At 33.1% G+C, this 23,299-nt stretch overlaps 1 protein-coding gene across 2 annotated transcripts in view; it reads right to left on the reverse strand.

Moving 5' to 3' along the window:
• The window catches only part of LOC114333236 (regulator of G-protein signaling 9), a 578,543-nt gene that overhangs the window by 269,564 nt on the left and 285,680 nt on the right, over nucleotides 1-23,299 (reverse strand). For both annotated transcript variants that reach the window (XM_050645501.1, XM_050645500.1), the window contains exon 5: nucleotides 1,022-1,128. In XM_050645501.1, coding sequence (XP_050501458.1) covers nucleotides 1,022-1,128 — 107 coding nt within the window. The remainder of the gene's footprint in view (nucleotides 1-1,021; nucleotides 1,129-23,299) is intronic.

Below are 23,299 nucleotides of genomic sequence, written 5' to 3' on the forward strand. Positions count from 1 at the left end.
AAAATTCAGGATCACGTTTACTATGAAAGTTAAAATAAGCGTATATATAATATGTATATTACGGTATACTGCAAGCTTACCACTCGCGTCACGATTATTGAATGACGCCAAATACGAATTTAGTAATTGGCGTCAAATTAACATACCGAGCGATAAGAAGTATTCACATAAAAAAGAACATCAATTTTCGTTGATTAGAACCAGAGGTATTGCGACTTTTATAAATGAGTAGTTGTGAATTAAGTTTTTGACAATAATATCAAGAGGGTAACAATCGCTTCAATTAAACCCCTCATTATTGGCGCGTCATGAACAGCTTATTTAAAAAAAAATCGTTTTGAATTTTTTTTGTTTGAACACGATCTTTAAGTCTTTTGAATTTTGCTGTTAAAATTTCCTAATGGTTATAAACAAAGCCCGGTGAATTTTTGAACAAAAGTGGCTAACTCGGGTTTTGAGGATCGTAAGACATTTTATTTTTGTTTCAGTTTGTATAGGAATACCAACATGTCGAATAAAAAAAAAATAACTTCCTGCATGTTAATGTGTCTGAGTTATTTTAATTATTGTTTATAAGCTTAAAATAACATTACTTTTTCAAAATTATTCTACAACATTTTTCTTTAATTTGATGTCTTCAGAATTTATGTAGACCTCATAGTTTACGTATAATAACGCTGTAGATAAAAGGTTTTTGGGATAAAAAAGTCTCGAAATTTTAACAGCTAAATACTTGTAATTTATTCTAACGGGAAATTAAACTTTTTGTGTAAGAAAAGTTATTAATAGTTTTCAAAATATCGACTTCTGAAGCTATTTTCCCAAGAACTAAGCAATCAATTAACAAAAATAACTTTAAAAAACACTTATTTTAAAGAATTTTCTATGCTTCTTAACAGGCTATTTATTTACTAATTTCTCTGGTCTATGAGATATCTGATATACAAAACATACATTACATTTAAAAATAATACTTCCAAACCTTTAAGCGGTTATTATAATGTTATCATTTTGATCTTACCTGAAATCTATACAGGGAGCTATCATCTTTAACAACAAGGTTCTTGGAATCGCTTATGGGAAAGAAGTATCCGTATTGACATAACTGATTGGCAATATTGAGTGCCTCTGTAAAAATAAGTATCGTTAATAAAATTCATATAAAGCAAGTTAAATTTAAGTATGTAATATAAATTTAATATTATCCCAACATCAAGGGCATCTTACATAAAATAATATTATTTCTTTCTGAAATATCTAAGAGTTATAGACAATATACGAGTAATTTTCAAGGATTCAACTAAATTATCAACTATAATATACTATTCAGAAAAAACTATCAACCTTAAATAACTTTTGAGCCATTGATTTTTCTTCTTCTTCTTCTTCTTCTTCTTCTTCTTATTCCTTCTTGTACGTATGCTTTAAAGCTTGTTTCTTCTTCAATATTAGCCTCCAAAATTGTTTAAATTATCGCACCATCTTTGTCTTGGTCTGCCAATACTTCTTCGTCTATTCGGTGACTTATCTCGTGCTATTCGTACTATCCTATCCTCTGTCATTCTACTAATTTGTTCGTTCCACTCCTGTTTCCGTTTTGTCACCCATCCATTTATGTCCTCTACGTTGCATGCTCTTCTTATGTTTTCGCTTCACTTCCTATCCAACAGACTTTTTCCTGATATTCGTCGAAGTATTTTCATCTTTGTTGTTTCTAGTAGTCGTCCCTTTTTAGATGTGTCAGGTCGTCTCCGCGTGTATGTCAATATAGGTCTAATAAATTTTTATAGATTCTTGCTTGTGTGTCTTGTCTAGGTGTTTGTTCTTCCAGATTGTGTCATTAAGAGGTCCCGCCGTTTTACTTGCTTTTAAGCTATGTTGTCGTACTTCCTTTTTAACATCTCTGTAACTGGTTATACAGGGTGAGTCATGAGGAACTGTACATACTCCTACCTCGTATGGAGGCCCCTATGGGGAATAAAAAATGACCATTAAAAAGTGTCTGCTCCCATTGTTTAATAATATACAGGGCGACTTGTTAATTTTTACAGAAATTTGTATTCATCATAATTTTTGAAGTGTAAGATCAATGTGTCTCTTATTTTGGTCAATCGTTACAACTATTACCACCTAATCAACTGATTTATTCAAACTAGAAAAAAATCAGGTCCGGATTTAAAAAATTAGTTCGTTTTGGTCTTTAAAAAATTTTCGTCCGGCTTTAAAAAATTTTACCTTTTATACGGTTTTTGAAAACTCTAAAAGAAATTTTACAAATTAGACAAATAGGCAATTAAAATGGCATAAATATTTTTCCCCACAAGATTACTTAATTTTTTATAAAAAAATCAAATTTGACTATGAATTAAAAGTTTGGTGAAGTGAACCGTAGATTTAAAAAAATTAACTTTTCATGCACTGGGTGATTAATTAGTGTGATAAAGCTCAGTAGATCCGCTATAGTAATAGATAGCAATAAAAATAGCCCGACTGCGACCTACTTGGGAGTACTGTTCACCAGAACTAACTGGGACGCAGATCTAAAGGAAACTTTAGATAGGGTAAGGAACAGAGCCAGACTTCTCAACCCTCTCTCTGGACGAATTGGCAAGACACACAAGAAGACTCTCATACACACTTACAAGACCTTTATTCGACCCGTCATTGAGTACAAATCATGTCTCTACTCTCTTTGCGCTAGAGCAAAACAAGAGAGGTTGTTGCGAGTGGAACGTAGAATCTTGCGTAGATGCAACTACGAGCACTGGAGATATCCCTCAAACGAAATCCATAACATCTCAAACATCCCCAAAATCAGTGAGAGAATAAACTCTCTGAACAGGAACTTCACAATAAAAGTAATCAACGGTCCCCCCTCCGACACACAAGAATCTCTCAAATGTTCCTGTTCATCTTCCGGCCACGTATTCTACCGAAAGCCCAAACGCAAAAAGATTCATCTACCGTCTGCTCTAATGCAAACATGCATTGACGAACTCCCAGTAGAATACGAAAACATCCTCGAGGCTACCCCGTTAGCCTTCCGTACCCACCTATAACACATCCTCTTTCCTACCCCGAACAGGGAGAAGTTGGTTTTTTGCGGTTTCCCAACTTCATTGCACAATTATACCTGTTCGTCCCAGGAAAATAGCCGCAACTATTTTCATCACTCGAACGCTCACTGTCCACGTTGCACTCAAAAGCCACCTCCTTACCGCCGACGAGGGACGCACGTTTGCCTGTCGTTGTACAAGGGTTTCTAGGGAGACTGGTCGAGAGCAAAGCACGGAGAGTACACGTAAATGTCTATGGAACCAACAACAACTCCATCAAACTTTCTTCTCTGTTGCCTTTTTAGCCTTCTGGACACCACCGTCCGGCATAACCCAGGAACACCAGATCACCAGGACACGACACTTGCCCCAGTGTGTTTTTCGGACTGTTTTCTTTTGCGGCCACATTTACATTCACTACAAACCCTGAAGAGGACTAAATCCTAAACGGGGACACTCATTGATAGCATTTCTACATAGCAATTTATTCTATACTCGCAAATCAAACAATGAGAAGAAGCAATAAAACTTAATAACAAAAATTGTAGCCAACTTTGACATTACAAAATTAGTTAGAATGTAACAGGGTATTCGATAACATAGCGGTAGACTAAACTTACAAACTTACAAAGTTATAACCAATTTTCTATGAAAATCGTAACAAGTTCAGCTCCCTGTATAAATAAAAATAAGAACAACAGCAATGGTTTATTGGTGCCATATTTTTTTGTTGATTTTGAAAATTCTTAGGAATTGTTGATTTTGCTAATTTTCTTTATCTCGAATACAGGGTGAGTCAAAACGCAAGTACATTCTTTTTTCAGAAATTTTAAATGGAAAACCCTGTATTTTATATCACTATCGAAAAGTACCATTACCGAACTTTAATTTTTGTATAATATTCCCTATGTCTAAATTCGTTAGTTTTCGAGATATTTTCATTTTTCAGAGCAAGTTATTACTTAGGGTGTTCTATAAGGTACTTGTACACTTTAGAAGACCAAAAATAAGCATTTTTTCAAGATTTTTTTTTCTCAAAACCTTTATTAAAAATGAACATAAAACTTTTTACATATTTATATTTTACTCTTAGAGAATACAGAAAATATATCCTTTTTCATTTATGCACGTACACTAATATTGTAAAGGATTGGGATCTCTGAAACAAAAAAATCGTAGGGCATTTGAAAAGGAACGGTTTCTTACGTAATAATTTACCGCCGTTAGTGAAAAATTCCGCAAAAACATTATTTACGGATTTGAAAAGAATTTGTGAAAAAATCGCCCGTTCTTCTTCAATTTTTCATGGTTAAAAATACTTACTTTTTATTTTTTGGTCAAATTGTAGTAAATTGTCACGTAAGAAACCTTCCTTTTGCAAATGCCGTAAGATATTTTTGTTTCAGATATCCCAATCCTGAGATTAACTGTCCGCCATCATTTTTCGAGGTCTCGAGTTTTGCGCCCTCTACAATATTAGTGTACGTGCATAAATAAAAAATATATATTTTTTTGTACTTTCCAAGAGTTACAAATCAATATGTAAAAAGTTTTATGATCATGTTTAATAAAGGTTATGGGAAAAAAATTCTTGAAAAAAATGATTATTTTTGGTCTTCTAAAATGTACTAGTACCAATTACTGAGAAAATAATGTACTTGCGTTTTGACTCACCCTGTATTTGATATAAAGAAAATTAGCAATATCAACCATTTTTATAAACTTTGACAATCAACAAAAAATATTGCACCAATAAACCATTGTTATTTTGCTTATTTTTATTTATATAGAGAGCTGAAATTATTACGATTTTCATAGAACAATGGTTATAACTTATATCGTTGTAAATACCCTATATAACATAACAAACCTTTATATTTTTGTGATGAGGAAGTTAAGAAGATTTCGATTATAAAATAAAATATAGGGCGTTCCATTAAAAAAAAAACATAAGTTTGGTCTACCACTATGTTATCGAACACCCTGTAACATTCTAACTAATTTTGTAATGTGAAGCGCAAAGTTGACTACAATTTTTGTTATTAACTTTTATTGCTATCTATTACTATAGCGGATCTACAAAGCTTTAACACACTAATCAATCACCCTGATTTTGTATTTACCTGTACAGGTGTGCTGCGCAGTAATGAATGCAACCTGTATCAGCAGCCAGATGACCGGTACGGTGTTGGAGGAAGCATAGGGAACGATATATTAAAGAATCAGCTGTCTTAAAATACTTTCTTGATAACGTTGCTAGACCAATCTTAGACCAATATTTTTGCGCTTTCTCTAAAAATCAATGGCTCAAAAGTTATTTAAGGTTGATAATTTTATCTGAAGAGCATTGTATGTATTTAATAACGCCAAATGACATAATCGACACATTAACTGTGAAATGAAGTCAAGAATCTATAAGGAAAGTATAATACTAATAATAACGTACGCGTCAAAAACAAGTTCCGCCACAGCCAAAACACACAGAATGCTGTAAACTGCAGAAATAAAAATACTCAGAAGAATTATAGGAAACATACTGAGAGACCAATTAAGGAGCAGTGTTCCCAACCGCATTTCTCTAGATTATCCGATGATCGCTCGAAAAAGATCCGATTTGTCACAAAAAGATACGCTCATAGGCGTAACCAGGGGGGTTGGAGAATTATATCCCCCCCCCCCCATATTTGGATGTATATACTTTGAGCTCTCTACGCTTAACACCATTACTATTCCATACATCTCAGAGGGGCGCGACCCAAAATAGTGACAAGTCTATCTTGTCGATAATAGTCTACGAGAAGTGCAGGGTAAATTGAAGATGCAATTACAAAAAAAAATTTATATCTTTGTACTCACTTTATAATGCTCAAAAAATTACAGCATCTGAATTTCAATGCATATTTTTTTATACTTCTCGTATCAAAGTTGCGCGTGAAGTTAGGCGTGTTAATGACAGTAGCGATTTTGGTGGCGACCCCTCCCAGAGACCATCCAGTAGTTGTAATCCCCCTTAGGATCATCTCGCAGATACCATCCGGTAGTTGTAACCCCCCATAGGATCATCCTGGTTTCTTTTATCTTTTTTTATATTGAATACATTACTGAAAATCCTTTGTATAATCTACACTAGCGTTTGAAAATGGTAGAATGAATAGCAATGTTTTTTTTTAATTAGGAAACAAATATATTAGCTTCATTTTTAAAATTTTACCATTTATCCATTATAGAAAAGTATTTTCACAAACCAAAACTTATTTCAACAGACGTTTACAAGAATTGCACTACATAAAATAAAAATAAAACTAAATCGTGCAGTAGCTATCAAAGACTAAGAACCCATAAATAAAATCGGACGGCAGAATTCCTGTTTTTGAAGTTTGAAATGGATCAGTATGCCTTAAGTGGAAACATTTGTGCATTCAAATTCTAAACAAAAAAATTCGCACAGGTCCCTTTTGTACCTTATTATCTTAGATAATTACCATGAAACTATGTGGAACCAAAGAAAATTAATGTGTTGTTAAGAATATATGAATTAGAAGCGGATTTTTTTAAGTTTATTTTTGTTATGGGCCATTCCACGAACATACGCCTGTTTTGGATTACTTCGACAACGAATATTTTACTGTGCAACATAAGAAATACGAAAGTAAATGGCGCTAATAATTATTCCAATAAACAACAATGTAATTTGCAATTTACTTTCGTTCTTCTTATTTTGCAAAGTAAAATATCCGTTGTCGAAGTAATCCAAAACAGGCGTATGTTCGTGGAATAGGGTATATTAGTCTATTGTAGTAGATTGGTAAATACACTGAAAAATATACGCAAATATCCGATTTATCTAAAGGTACGAAAAAGATACCACAACTTTCAAAAATATACGCAAATCGGATAATTATACGCCGATTGGCAACATTGTTAAGGAGTGACAAGCTTTCATAGAGACAGCAACTCTCAAATGAATAAGCAAAAGTGGCTTATATAAGGAAAAATAAAAAGAGTTATACAGGGTGGTCCTTAAGTAATTGTACAAAAAGAAAGAGTAGATTCGACACTCTAAAATATTACGATTAACCCAACTTACTTTAATAAAATGTTGATATTAAGAAAGATACAGGGTGGTAAAGTTAAACTTTTGTTTTGATTTAATATTAAATATTTCCTGACAGGTATGAGATAACATGAAATTTGGTATGTGGAGGTTTTTTGGGCCGAGAAAACTAAATTCCATATCAATGTATATACAGGGTGTAACAAAATTACAGATCATAAATTAAATCACATGTTCTGGGACCAAAAATAGATCGATTGAACCTAACTTTCCTTAGTACAAATATGCACATTAAAAGGTTACAGCTCTTTGAAGTTCTTCTTCTTATTATTTTGGTAGCACTGCAACCCGGGGTGGATCTTGGCTGACTGCACAACTCACTTCCATCTCGAACGGTCGTCCATGATAATTGAGTCAGTGCGTAGCCCAATTGTTTTGAGATCTGACCATATATGGCCTTCAAGGCTTGAAAATTCGGGGCAACAAGAAGCATCCCTGTCGTCTTCTTCTTCGTCTAGCCATTCACGTCCACATCTAAACATAAGTGTCTTCAAGTCTTCCTTTCCATTGTTTTTTGTTGTACGTTACTTGTAGCCAATGTTTCTGGATCTGGGTCTTTTGTGTTGGTATGGTCTCCAGATTAGAATTATTGTTCTGTGCTATTTGTTTAGATTGCTCCTAGCTCCTAGCGTATTTCCATTTCAATTTTAATAATTTTTGTACCACATCGGTGACTTTGGTTTTCTGTCATCCATGTGTTTGTTTTCCTGTCCTTAAGTGATATGCCTAGCATTGCTCTTTCCATCGCGTGTTGAGTGACTCTGAGTATGTTCATATTCTTTTTTGTGATTGTCCATGTTTGTGCCCCATATGTTAATATCGGAATAATGCATGCATCAAAAATTTTAGATCTAAGATGTAGTTGAATTTGCTGATTTCTGAGTATATAGTTCAGTTTGCCGAATGCTGCCCATGCTAACTTTCTTCTTCTTTTTATTTCTTCTGTTTGAATTTCCCTATTTAGTATTATTTTTTGTCCTAAGTATATATGACAGGGGTGGCCAAGCTTCTTAATAGTCCGAGCCACTTTTCACAAGTTGAAGTTTTTCGCGAGCCGCAATAAAATACTTATTCAAAAAGTATCTATGTATAGAAGGTATTTACAATTTTTTTAACAGAACTTTTACTTACTGAAAACAGAAATACAATTACGAAATATTTAAACTTAATTACATTTTTGTTTTCCTTCTTTTGATAATTCTTTAGAATTTGGTGATTAATATGTGACTTCTCGGTAATTCTTGTAGATGATGGTTAGGTAATATTGATCGGTGTTAGGATTTCACGAATTATAAAATGGAATAAAATGGTCCACACAAGTACGTTGTTCCTAATATGGAAATAATTCGACAAGCATTCTTTTTTAGGGTACCTTCTTGGATTCTGGTACAAATTTCCAAAATTCGGTATTCGGCGTCGACTTATAGTTTTATTTTCGAGCTTGATCTTCTTGCGTCTCTATTAATTTTAATTCTCCAGATGTTGTTTGGGTCATATATTGGTAATAATAAAAAATTCACCTTATGAACTATGTTCATTTCAAATGAATTCGGAAAAAATGAAGAGACGATTTAACATATTTTAAGTCTTCAAATATATTTTGGAGTTCGGTCAATATTCCTTCCGGCTTTTTTATATACCTACTCGTTAAGTTTTTCTAGTATAATATGGTAAACATTTTTTTCTAAGTCGAGTAAAATGACAAATGCAAAATGTGTACCTAAAACAAATTACATATGTAGCAAGAGTTATACAAAAATCGGTCTGGATTCGGTGGATTACTGACTTTTACATTGCGCCACTCTTATGTAATGTTCGTTAGCGCAGTTTTCGATGTGTCATATCATTCTTATCTTGGATGGAAATGGAATTTGTTACAAAGTCTTTCATGTTTGTTGTCAGTAAATTAAAAGACATTTTGAAATACATATTATGGAACGATAATAATTTTTTTAAATCATATCTAACACAAAATTGAAAAATAACTCGGGTATGGTCGAAGCGAAGATCGGTGGGATATGTGCATTTTATCAATGAAATTCGATATTTTTAAGATATCCGAGAAGCCGCTACAGATAAAATGTTTTAACAACCTATTAATCATTCATAATGACTCGACTGATATTGGTACAGTTAAAATAATTAAGACTATATAACCGGACAATGATGATTTAATGAGTAAAATTTAAAGTTTTTTTACTGTAATGACAAAAAAAGTAAACCCATTAGCAGAACCCAATTAAAAATTATTTTGCACATCTTATTTGAAACATTATTTCGTTGAAAAATCTCATTTTTGTTGGCAAAAAAAATATATTAATTTGTTTGGACTAAATTACAGTTATGTTTATCTTAAAAAGGATATGTTACTATCAACTTTCACACAATGTTGCCAAACTGAATTTTGTTATTTTGGGTGTAAATTTTTTCCACGGATATCCGAGGGTACAATACAATCGAGAGCCACAAGTAATCCTTCAAAGAGCCGCATGTGGCTCGCGAGCCGCAGTTTGGCCACCCCTGATATATTATATTCTTCAACTTTTTCTATAACTTTGACGTTTATTATTGTCACGGTTTCTTCGGAGTGCATGACTTTTGTTTTGTTTAAATTCATTTTCAGTCCTATTTTAGAAGATTATGTGTGTAGTTCTGAAAGCATGGTTTGCAGTTCTTGTAGGTCAGTAGCTATCAGGATTATGCCATCCGCAAATCGTAGATTACTGAGGTAGCGGCCATTGCTGTTTATTCCCTTATATTTCCAATTTAGACTTTTAAACACGTCCTCCAAAAATAAGGTGAACAGTTTGGGTGATAGAGTGTCTCCCTGTTTGCCTCACCTGTTTAATGGTACAGGGTTCGTGTATTCATTTTCATTTAGGTAGTATGTAGCTGTAGTTCATAGTTTCTTTTATTAAGTTAATATATCTGCTTTCTATTCTACAATTTTGCATTGCGTTTATTACGGCCGTGTGTTCTATAGTGTCGAAAGCTTTTTCGTAGTCTACAAATGCTATAAAAACTGGAAACCTGCATTCGTTACATTTTTCTATTAGTATTTTTGTGGTTAACAGGTGAGCGGAATTTGAATAGCCTTTTCTAAAGCCTGCCTGTTCATGTGGTTGGTATTAATTTATCTAATTTCCTTGTTAGTCGGGTAGTTATGACTTTGGTGAGTATTTTAAACAGGCGTGACAGTAGACTGATAGGCCTGTAATTTTCTATTATCACCTTTCTTGTGTAACAAGATTACCTTAAAGTTGTTTCAGCTCTTATGGATTTTGCCCTGGTGTAAACAACTGTCTATAAGCTTAGTTACAATTGCAATGAGTTTCTTACATTCTTCTAATATCATATCTGTGGTAATCCTATCTTCTCCTGCAGCTTTATTCGTCTTCATTATTTTGGCATTATTTTCGATCCAACACTTTCTATTAATTTCCGTGCTGGTCTCATTTCATCGTCTTGTTGATGTGTTCTGTAAAGTTCCGTGTAAAATTCTTATATTTGTTTCAGTATGTTTTCTCTAGTTGTGATTTCATTTTCGTCTTTCCCCATTAATAATATTATCTGACGTCGTCCTAGTGTCGGTGTGAGGCATTCTATACTCTTATTTTTTTCAATAGTTGTTGTTATTAATTTTTTTTCTTTTCTTTTTTGTTTTCTGACTCCTTTTCTAATCTGCCTATTAAGTTCTCTATATTCTTCGGTTCCCTTTTGTTAGATTTATTTAAGATCTTCCTTTTTTCTATTTGTTGTAATATTTCTTTGTCTAATTCATTGTGTGTTGTTTTCGGCTTTTTCAGTTGCAGAATGCTTTTGTTCACTGTTTCGGTTATAAGGTTATTCAAATCATCAATATCATTGGAGTTTATCTGCTGCATGTTAACTTGATTTAATGCATGCATAATCTTTTTATTAAATTCACTATTTTTATTTCTTCAGATGTCCATTTTTTATTTTTTTTCATGTATCCTTTTTCTTTCTAGTTTTTTGTTTATTACTAGTTTTGTTCTTATTACTCTATGGTCGCTTCCTAGGTCAAACTGCTTTAACGATCCCTGTCGTACTTCTCTGTTAATATTAAAAGCCTGGGATTCCAAGCCATCTACTAACTGATGTTGTTTAATTCCAATACAAATTTGCAATTATGCAAACGTCTCTGCCACCCATGCCAATGTCTTTTAGAACTTCGATCACAACAACACCACTGCTCAATATAATAAATAAACGCAAGTTGAAATATTTAGGTCACATTATAAGACACCGTATATGGTACAGGGAATGATCCAAGGTAAACATGGTCTGGTAGAAGAAGAACATCATGGCTAAAAAATCTAAGACAATGGTACGAAAAATCGACTATGTCGTTATTGAATGCTGCTGTCAATAAAGTCACGATAGCGAATATGGTAGCCAACATTATATCCAACGATCGATAATGGTCATGGAACTAGAAGAAGAATTACTACGATTATTTTTTTCACCTGTCAAATTCTGACGTTTTTCTAGCCAATCATTGAGTGTAATACTGATAAAACAGCCTCTTCCTTGATAAAACAGTCTCTTCCCTGATAAAACTTAAAGTACCCTAAATTTCACATAATACGTACATACCTGTGTTTACTAACTTAATTTATGAACTGCCCTGGTACATAGGTATTTTAAAAACACTAACCACGATATACTCAGATTTTCTACAGTTTTTATTTTCAAAATAAATATTTCTAAACTTTTCATAAATTTCAAACAGAACCAATGTAAACCGTACACAGAACACAGAACTAATTATTCTATTTTGTTGCCGATTTCAACAAACCAGTGTTATCACATAAAAGGATTCGAATATTTACAACGTAATATTTTGGAACAATAGTTACTTTTAAAATACACATTATATTAGTAGAATTAATAAAATAATTAAATTAGTAAAATAGTTCTAAAATTACATTCTCCTATTTTATTATTACAAAAACACGGGTGAATAATAATTAAACTAAAAAGGGGTAGTTCCCTGGATTGGCTGTATACCTTATAGTTAAACAAACTGGAACATGAAGTAAAAACCACTTCTATGTAAAAGGTATATTTACTAAAAATTTTTAGAATCCCAATGGATTCAATAAAATGAGTTCATCAGAACGTTTTCAAACCTATCGGTCCATCATCAGTGATTTGAATACTTGCAAAATAGCCCCAGAACCAAACAATGGTTGTGATTATAAATAAATCTACATTATGTTGAAATAAATTTAAAATGGCTAAACGCCGATGTTAAAGGATTAAACCTCTGGGAACATGGTGAAACTCTACCCGAGGACCCAATCAACCATCTTCGGTCAAGGATGACTACTGAAGAGTAGTCATCCTTGACCGAAGATGGTTGATTGGGTCCTCGGGTAGAGTTTCACCATGTTCCCAGAGGTTTAATCCTTTAACATCGGCGTTTAGCCATTTTAAATTTATTTCAACATAATGTAGATTTATTTATAATCACAACCATTGTTTGGTTCTGGGGCTATTTTGCAAGTATTCAAATCACTGATGATGGACCGATAGGTTTGAAAACGTTCTGATGAACTCATTTTATTGAATCCATTGGGATTCTAAAAATTTTTAGTAAATATACCTTTTACATAGAAGTGGTTTTTACTTCATGTTCCAGTTTGAATAATAATTAAATAAAATGCATTCACCTGGGGGTTAGGCAAAACCAATTACACCACTGCACTGTGGTGAACTCACCCAGCGTAGCTGGGTAAGACCACGAAGCAAGTAGGCCGCGCAATTTTGACCGATTTAAAATTTCGCGATTTAACATCGTCATAATTTAATTTAAACAAAATAAACGTTAGCGTTAGATTTGGTGACAATAATCATGAACAAATTAATTTAACCAATATGTATTATTAGTATTTACTAATAATACATATTGGTTCACAAAATAATCTTTTCAAATACCACTCGTCCTCTAAATTTTGCTTGATAAATTTTTTCGTTTTCATACTTAAACTTCTTTATTTAGGGTAAAATCACTCAAACAAACCGAAATGGATAAAATCACTCGTCCTTCGGACTAGTGATTTTATCATTCGGTTTGTTTTCGTAATTCTACCAAATAAAGAAGTTTTCGTGAAAACAAAAAAATTTATCGATAAAATTTAGAGGACTCGTGGTATTACCTTTGATTAAATCTAAAAGTATAAAAATAGAAAACTAATCGTAGTGCTTTACTAAAAAAACCTGTAATGGTAAATTTTTTCAGCCAGCTATTCTTTATCGGGAACAAATAAACCCTGTAATTAATCGAATCTCTGGTAAGATATACGATCTTTTCCACAATTAATTTTGTTAAGTATAACAAAAGGCAGGAAAATAATGAGCGGCGAGTACGCTTTCTGGTCAAGTAATTTAAAACTTTCCACTTTCCACTTTCCACCGCATAAACAATGCAGTGGTAGCTGTGTCACGCGAGAAAGGCTCGATCTTGATAGCTAACCCTATTTTGGAACGATGCGATATGTGTGTGTGTGTAATGAAGCATGGGTGCAATTAAAATTATTTTAATAAGTGGTGTAAAATGACCCGAAAAGATGATGTTTGATACAAAATAAAGGGCAATTTTCTAGATAATATGTATATTATAATAATTATTGGTTCTGCAAAAAAGAAACTTATTATTATTTTAGTTTATTTAGATAAGTGTTTCCCAAACTTTTTAGAACGGGTACCCCTTTTGACAAAAAATTATTTGACGGCTTATTGTCTTGTCTTACCCAGCTCTATCGCCATTTAATAGAACCAAAGAAGAGGTTCATAGTTGCAGTAAAAGTTACAGCAAAAGCTCAGAAAGATGGAAAAGTACGAAAAGTACGAAAGTAAAAGCCTTGACTTGATAACGTCACTGTTCAAGAATATATACGAAACAGGTAAAATACCATCTAGACCAGTAAGGATCTGTGAAAAAACGTCTATTTTTGGATGTGAAAGGTGGCATTCGGATTTTTGCAGATAAAGTTAGGTGACACCTTCAGTAATAATAATTGACTTATGCTCCTTCTTAAATATGCCCGGAACATTAATAAAAAAATTAAAATATTTAAAAATTTCGAAAAACGTCGATTTTTTTCTGCTTCCTTTGCTTATAACTTTAAAACGATTCGTTTCACGAATTCGTTAAACGAATGATTCGTTAAACTTTCAAATGTTGTCAGCAAAATTGCTATTTTATTTTTGCACGATTGATCATTTTTGACTGTTTACCGTGACAGATTTTACGTCAGTAGGTGACATTTACTAGCAACTCGACGGTAAGTAATCCAACTCGACGGTAAGTACTCCAACTCGACGGTAAGTAATTCACTTACCGTCGAGTTAAAAAATCTCTTAATTTTAATTTATTTTTTGAAAGAATAAAGAAAACTAACGAATTAGTTATTAATATTGAAACTTATGGTACAATTTGTTAAATTATTTAATGAAATCCCACTTGTTTGGGCTGTGGTTTCACTTCTAACAGAAACTCCTGCAGAATCGCATACATTAGTAGTATTACTAGTATTGCACAATATTTTTTCGGCAAAATCTATTTTATTTTGAAGAGAATCTTCTACATAGCTTTCTGCCACTGTCGATGAACGCCAACCTCCATGACGCTTTAATCCGAGGACATCAACACCTTTATTAGCCAAAAGCGTTGCTGATGTCCTCTTGAACGAATGGCCAGTATAGTTCTCGGGATTAGGCAAATTTAAGAATATGGCAATTTGAGAAGGCCAGCCCCCGATTGTCCCTTTCCCTATTACTTTAGCACAACATTTTCCTTTGGCGTATCTTAAGAACAAATGATTTGATTTTACTTGTAATGGACGAAGTTTTATATACTTTTGCAGAATTTCTAAATATGAAATTTTATCGTCTGGTTTATTAACGACCGTAAAAGTACGCTGGATGTTCGTTTTTATATTGGGTACTTTTACAATCATTAAACCATCGGTTTGTTGGATGTCATTCATAGTAATATATAATTCTTCTCTTCTACAGGCACCAGATATTCCCAATATCATTGTGAGCTACAAATTATGAAAACATCTTCATTAGAGTATTTCTTTTACCTAAACCAGCTTATATTACCTTGTGAACTAGAAATTCTTCATCCGGTTCTTCCATCAGAAATTTTTCAAATTGCTCCCGTGTAAAAATGCTCGCTTTCTTAGGCTTATAGCCAACATTTTTCTCTTCAAATACGCGATCAAAGTTGAAAACTTGGAAATATCAATGCATCATAAAGAAAAACGGTGGATTTAATCATTGAATATTCTGCCCAGAGGCTTCCAGGAGCTTTCAACGGCATATGTCTTTGAACGAAATATGCCAATAGAGTATTTTCTTCGATTCTTAAATTCTTGCCTTCGCACCATTTTTTAAAACTTTGGTAGGTATTTTGATAACAGATTTTGGATTTTTCGGGAATAATTGCGGAACACCCTTCTTCCCAAGCCCGTTCAATTTCTTCAAATTCACTTTCGCTCATATTTTAATTTATAATAATCAAAATTGTACTTAAAATTATTGACAACTAAATAAAAGTTCAAATCTCCATTGTTGTTATGCACCCTAGTTACTACCTAACAACCAAAGTATCTATCTTGATAAAATGAATGAAACTAGTCAATATGACGAAAATGTTTAATTTTATAATTTATAATGGTATCAATCGTGCAAAAAACGTTATAAGCATGTCGAACGTTAAGGGTAACCGATCTCAGACAATAATTGGAGTCGTCGCTCCGCTCCTCCTCCAAACAATTGTCTTCGATTGGTATAAAACCCTTACCGTTCTCCATACTTAATATACTATTTTTAATCAAAAGTTATTCGCGTTTAAAAATTGCAATTTTTCGAATTTTTTAAAGTTCCACTGCGTTTATCTCGAAAACTATGCATCCTACGAAAAAACTTGTAAGAACATTTTTTGCTTAGAATTACCCAAGAAATACAAAAAAATGTTTTATTTTGCGAAAAATCGATGTTATGTAATTCCTCAAGTTCTTTGTTTATAACAATCTTATCGACATCCGGATCAACTGTTACCCAAAAAAATCGTGTTCTACGGGTCAAAAAATACATAAAAATTTTGGGTAAGTCCATCTAAATAAAGGAGCCCGTAGCACCCCCTCCTGGCCACAAGACTAATTTGTTTATAAGCCAAAAATTGTTTATAACTTTAAAACATTGCTGAGGCTGCTTAAACAATCCGATTTCAATTCTGTAAAGTGCATTAGATATGTGGAGTTCTTCTTTATATGCAAAAAAAATTGACAAATCTTTCTATGTTCTAGTTTTTGTTGTGCAGGATTTTAAAAAATTTTAATTTTTTAAAAAAAGTTTAGATTGCAAAATTATTATTCAAAATCTAGTAAGTCAATTTTAATGAAATTTGGTGTGCGGTTTTAGCATATTACAAAAATTTTCTAAGCGAATTAAGAAGGTTCCAAGTGTAACCAAAGTGATGGAAAATCATTGAATAAGGACAGGCTTGTTTTGCCCCCTTATTTCATATTTATTGCTATTTTGCAGCAAGGGTGATAAATTAAGACATTTTTAACCAATCGAATCTGATAGAAAATTTAATTACCTTTGTTTTATTTCTATAAGACTTTGTTCCAAAATGAATCGTTTTAAAGTTATAAGCAAAGAAAGTAGAAAAAAAAAACGAAATTTTTTAAAATTTTTTAATTTTTAATTTTTTTTTTTATTAATGTTCTGGGCATATTTGAGAAGGAGCATAAATCAATTATTATTAACGAAGTTAGCACCTAACTTTATCCGCAAAAATCTGAATGCCACCTCTCACATCCACCTAAAAACAGATCCTTACTGGTCTAATCATACTGGCTAAAATCAATATTCGTAACATTACCAAAAAATCAAATTCTTCACAGTGCGATGATTATCGAATATTAAGCTTTTAATGTCTCATGTCTTGAAAACTTTTTTCAGAATCATTTATAAACGGATTTACAAGAAGTGTGAGTTTCAGATGAGCAATATTCAGTTCGGATTTCGAAATGGATTGGGAACACGAGAAGCTCTTTTTGCTTTAAATGTGTTAACACAATAATGCAAAGACATGAATGCAGATGTGTATGCATGTATTACTGATTATCCAAAAGCATTTGACTGTCTTAACCATCAAAAGATGATCGAAGTCCTAAGAACAACTGGAATTGACGAGTAAGACCTGCGAATTATCTCAGAACTGTATTGGCACCAAACAGCAACAATTGAAATAGGGCACACAACATCCGAAGATATACAAATCAGACGAGGAATGCGACAAGGTTGCGTCTTATCACCGCTATTATTTATTCAGTATTCGGAGTCTTTTCTCAGAGAAGCGTTAGTCGAGGTCAAAGGTGGAATCAAGATTAACGGAACCAGCATAGACAACATCAGGTAAGCCGATGATACCGCCCTAATAGCAAGCAATGCACAAGAACTACAAAATATAATAAATGCGGTAGTCTTCATAGCGAAATGTTTGGTTGACACTTAAACGTTTCCAAAACTAAAATTTTGGTATTCTCCAAGACACCAATAAACGCACATTTGTATAATAATGCAGGTAACGTCCATAAAATATTTGGGAGCAAAATGTAAATAGCCAGTGTAACCCAAAAAATGAAATCCTATCAAGAATCGAACAAGCGAGGAAAACACTCATGAATATGAAAACATTTTTTACAAGATCAGACCTTAGTCTGGAGCTTAGAATTCGAATGATCAGATCTGTACCTCAGAGCTAAACTGTATTAACTCCATTTTTTTAAAAAATTGTATTATTTCACTTTCTACGTAACAGACTTCACACCTTTCATATACGATACGACATTAAATCCTATTTAATGTGGTTCCAAAGACAGGCAACGTTAAAGTGTATTAAGTCCCTCCGTAGTTCCGAGCTAAACAGTCGTTTACACTTAATACCCAGCAAAATAAAAGTATTATCAGTAGTATTAGTGGAGTTAATATCACTTGCATCCGTAAGAAGTATTAACTCTATTGAACGATGTAAAGCCGCGGTGTGCTACTGGTAGTCAGTATTCTTTGGAAAATAAATGGAAGTAGAACAAAATGACTTAAAGGATTTTAAGACTCTTTACAACAACAACTGTTCCAACTGTTCACCTTTTATTATAAGGAAAAAACTCAGCAGAATGCAGACTTTCGTATGTCAGATATTGTCCACTATGAAGTATGTAGCGATAATTTAAGATTACTTTTTTCATAACTAATTTCAGGTCGGAAACATTCCAATCTGTTGATCGTAACATAAATCCTAGGCGTGTTGTTTCCTACGGCCTTGTCTGTGATTCACGATAAGCCAAAGGAATATTTTTTATAAAAATTTATCCCACTCCGATAAAGTAGATGAGGATTTATAAAATGTTTCCAAAAAAAATTGTAAGTGATCAACACTCATGATCCTTTGAGTTTCGTTTTTCATTAGTTTTGTTTACTCATTTTGTTTTATAGATATTGTTTATTTCATTTAATTAAAAAAGAGGTGTTCTTGACTAAATTTTGTTTCATGTATCATATATTATCTCCAGATTATTTATTCATATGTGTCAACTTACCATTATATTATCTACTTACCATTATAGTATCTTCGGAAAATGGTAATTGTTTTCAACAAAACTCTAACATGAAGTAAAAACCACTTCTATGTAATTGGTATATTTATTACAATTTAAAAAAATCCCAATGGATTGAATAAAATGTGTCCAATTCAGAACGTTTTCAGACCTATCGGTCTATCATCAGTGAATTTGAATACTTGCTAAATAGCCCCAGAACCAAACAATGGTTGAATTTATAATTTGATTTACATTATTTAAAAGTAATATTAAACAGGCTAAACGCCGATGTTACAAGATATAACCTCCGGGAACATGGTGAAACCCTACCAGGAAACTTAATCAACCATCTTAGGCCAACGCTGACTACCAAAAGCTGACTTGATAAACGCCGATGTTACAAGATATAACCTCCGGGAACATGGTGAAACCCTACCAGGAAACTTAATCAACCATCTTAGGCCAACGCTGACTAGCAAAAGCTGACTTGGTAGTTTACCAAACTTTTAATTATTCATAGTCAAATTTGATTATAACAGAGGCGTGCGGTCCATGGAAGCGGGGCAAGCACCGCTTCCCTATACTTCCATATAAGAAAATACATATATTATTAATTAGTATTTAATTATCAACAATGTTTCCCTAATCTAAGTAATCTACATATTATGTAGGCAATAGACATTGAAACATTATTAAAAATTGATCGCATACGAACGGACTCAAATATGCACACAATTCAACGATTCAGTCCGCTTCCGACGGAAGCGCATCTCAAGATCGCTTCTTGTCATGCATTTGTCCCGTTTAAAAATTGGTCAGGGTTTGATACCCTCACCCGCCAGTCATGTTCCTTTCACGCGAATTTTCATACCCCTGGAAGCGATCGTCCGAGCGCTGTCCGATTCCGAAATCGAGATGCGTAGACTGTTACTGCTGCTATAAGGGGTAGGTATTTAGGTACAATGACTTAAAGAAAATTTCGATTTCAATTTTTTGCTTAATATTTTTACTAATATTTTATTTGACATTTTGAGATTTTTCCTTTTACTGATATTTTATAGTACCTACGACATTTTACAGACGAAGTCAAGTGACATTGCATTTTATATAAGACAATTTGATGACTTATGATGATTAAAAAATGAGCTGTTTAAAAATATTTGGGATAAAGCTGAAAAATAATGATGATTGATAATGTCGGCGAAAGAGAGACCTATCGATGATTATACATCGAAATTTTTGATAATATTCTACAACAAATGAATTATCACTTTGAAATTTTAAAGAAATAAAATATGTAGAATTATGTAATTGTAATGTCTAATTATAATTCATCAAAATCTTGCACAGAGGTATTTAATTCAGTACGATTAAATTATGATTTTTTTTATATTCTAGCTTTGCATTCTCAGTTAAATATCATTTATAAAACACCTGAAATTAGTGATAAAGACATACTTAGGAATCGGTTGAATTTTTTGAATACTACTGGTTTAAATAACTCTCTGTGTGTAGTGGTCAAGTTGTGTGAATTAGTAGATAGGTACTAACTATCCCAGCTACAAGTGCATCAGTTGAACGAAGTTTTCCAGTATTAAAATGCATTAAAAGTTTTACAATAAATTTCACAAGCGAAGACAGACTTTCTAAGTTAGCCCTATTATCCATTGAAAAAGAGTGCATTAAACAATTATCAGAAAATCCAAAATTTTACGACGATGTTATCGACAAAAAATTTGCACTGGTTGATAGGAGGATAGGACTCGAGTATAAGTAAATAAATGTCACATTGTTGAAAGTTGTGTGTTGTGGAAGGTGATTCGAAATCGGAATATAAAAACAATTCTGAATAGAACTCTTCTTTTTAAGTTTAAAGAAACCAAGCCTGGAGCAGGGACTCGAGAGCCTGAGCAAGTAGTACAGATCGATGATAAGTCACTAGATATACGATATACTGAGTCACTATAGAGTCACTAACCTGCATTGATCGCGGTAGGATTTCGTTTGTGAGTCCTTGTATCCAGGACCCCCACATAATAAGCACTTTGCTGATAGAGAGCCCCTATAGCGCATCAGAGTGCTATCGGAGGTAAAGTGGATAGTATGAAGCATTGGGGCGGGATGGAGTGACGCTTGCTTATGAGAGTAAATTCTCCTTGCTCTAATGAATGTGTATCACCCGAATCTCATTCTCAAGGCATGTGCATGTCTCTCAGACTGGGTTAAACCCTGTACCTAATTTTTTGTAGTTGTTGTTTTTAGTCGATATAAGTTAACAGGTAATACATTAGGTATATACCTATTAAGTAGGTATATATTTTGATCTCGACCCTCGTAAGAAAATATTTGTTAAACCCTTATTGAATCGCTTCCTCTTCCGAAAATGTCACCGCACGCCACTGGATTACAAGATATTTATAAGAAATTAAGTAATCGTGTGGGAAAAAAATAAATATGCCATTTTAATTGCCTATTTGTCTAATTTGTAAAATTCATATCAGAGTTTTCAAAAAGCGTATACAGGGTGAAATTTTTTGTAAGACCAAAACGAACTAATTTTTTAAATCCGGGCCTGATTTTTTTCTAGTTTGTATAAATCAGTTGATTGGGTGGTAACATAAGTTAAATATTTGTTAAAAAAAATTAATTTTTGTAATTAAAGTTATTTTTTTTAAATCTATGGTTCACTTTACCAAACTTTTAATTAATACTCAAATTTGATTTTTTCTGTATACTATTAAACAATGGGAGCAGACACTTTTTAATGGTCATTTGTTATTCCCCATAGGGGCCTCTATACGAGGTAGGAGTATGTACAGTTCCTCATGACTCACCCTGTATAGAAGTGGTTTTTACTTCATGTTAGAGCAGTGGCGGCTCGTGATTTTTAAAATAGGGGAGGCTATACCTAACTGTAAAATATCTAGATAAATTTGCACTAGCAAAAAAATGCGCCAAAAAATGTAATTTAAGGCCCCATTTTTTGACCATTTTTTATTTACATTTCATAATATCATCCTAATTAATAATTTCATGATATCATACTATTTTAAAAATAGTCTAATTGTAAAAGTTTAATACCAAAGTTTGTGTCGTTTATTTGTTAACAATTCCATCTATGTATTTGTAAATAGATACCTCGCATATCAAAATAAATACAGATTTGAAGTTTTGCAGTCCATATATAATGAAGCTTCAATTTTTTTAAGATACTCAACTGAATTTTTTTTTAATTCTAAACGCGGCCTACTGCGAATTCAAAAACACCATAAATTACCGATATTTTGCTTTGAGTTAGAGATATCGGAAAAAGTTATTTGAGCAAGTTGTTCCAAATATTATTATAACCCCACATACCAAATTTCATAACAAAATTCGCACTTTTAGATTTTTCATTATTTTTAGTCAGGACCCTAAAATTCGTTGTCCCGAGACGCACGCAACCACGCAACGAAGCCGAGAAGCTATTCTGCCTTCCTTGGTATATCTCCGGGCAGCGTGTGATGGCACCGTAGATGCCACTGTTAGGAGACCGGGTCTCCTTAATCGCCTGCTGCGCTGCACGGATCATTAGCAACGGAGACTGCTGGGCTTCTCGGCTCCGTGCTCCGTTCATGCATCTCGGGATAACCCAGGGTCCTGCCTACAATAATATGTAATAAAACTGAGACGCGATCATGCGTTCTAATGCTAATGCTCCGTACGTATGGATAATTAGTGATAATATGGAATTTACACGTTGTATAATAGTGAGAGTGCTTTTTGTTTTCGCGATTCATGATAAACAAAACAGTGTAGAGTGTGTAAAAAATTTATGGGGAGGCTGTGCGTCCCTTGCCTCCTCTGACGAGCCGCCACTGTGTTAGAGTTTTTTAACTATATGGTATATAGCCAACCTAGGAAACTTCCCTTTTAGTAATTGTTTTCCTGCCAAACAGTATTAACTCCATGTTTTTTCACATTTTTTTTTTATTTAGCTGATGCCTTGACAACTAATGGCCATAGGCATGGTAGCTATGGTAAATTTTTGCAGTTAGGTACCTAATGTCATGTGTAGTGTGTGTGTTGAGTAAGTGTCGAGTTACTTTGCAAAGTCGACGTCATTGTCTTTGCAAAGAGACGCTAATTGTATCCGAACGTCTGCGGTGCCTCCGGTGAGTACCGATCCCACAAGGACAGAAACTATTTTCATATATTAATTTATAATAAACGAAAAATTTCTGACCCTGGTTAGATTTGAACTCAAGACCATTCGGACCTTTCGATCCAAAGGTAGGCGCTCTTACCACTGAGCCACAGAGGGGGTTTTCACAAAATTAAAGAGGTTTGAAAATAACAAATACAGTAATAATATAGTATCATTTATACTTATCAAATAGTGTATAATATCATTATACTTCAAATCACATATTTGAAGAAAAAGGAATAAAAGTTGTATTCAAAATTTACTCTTTATATTTCTTTTAAACTTCTCTCCTGTAAAATTT

The sequence above is a fragment of the Diabrotica virgifera genome, chromosome 3, assembly GCF_917563875.1.
Source record: "Diabrotica virgifera virgifera chromosome 3, PGI_DIABVI_V3a".
In the NCBI taxonomy this organism is placed as follows: Eukaryota; Metazoa; Arthropoda; class Insecta; order Coleoptera; family Chrysomelidae; genus Diabrotica; species Diabrotica virgifera.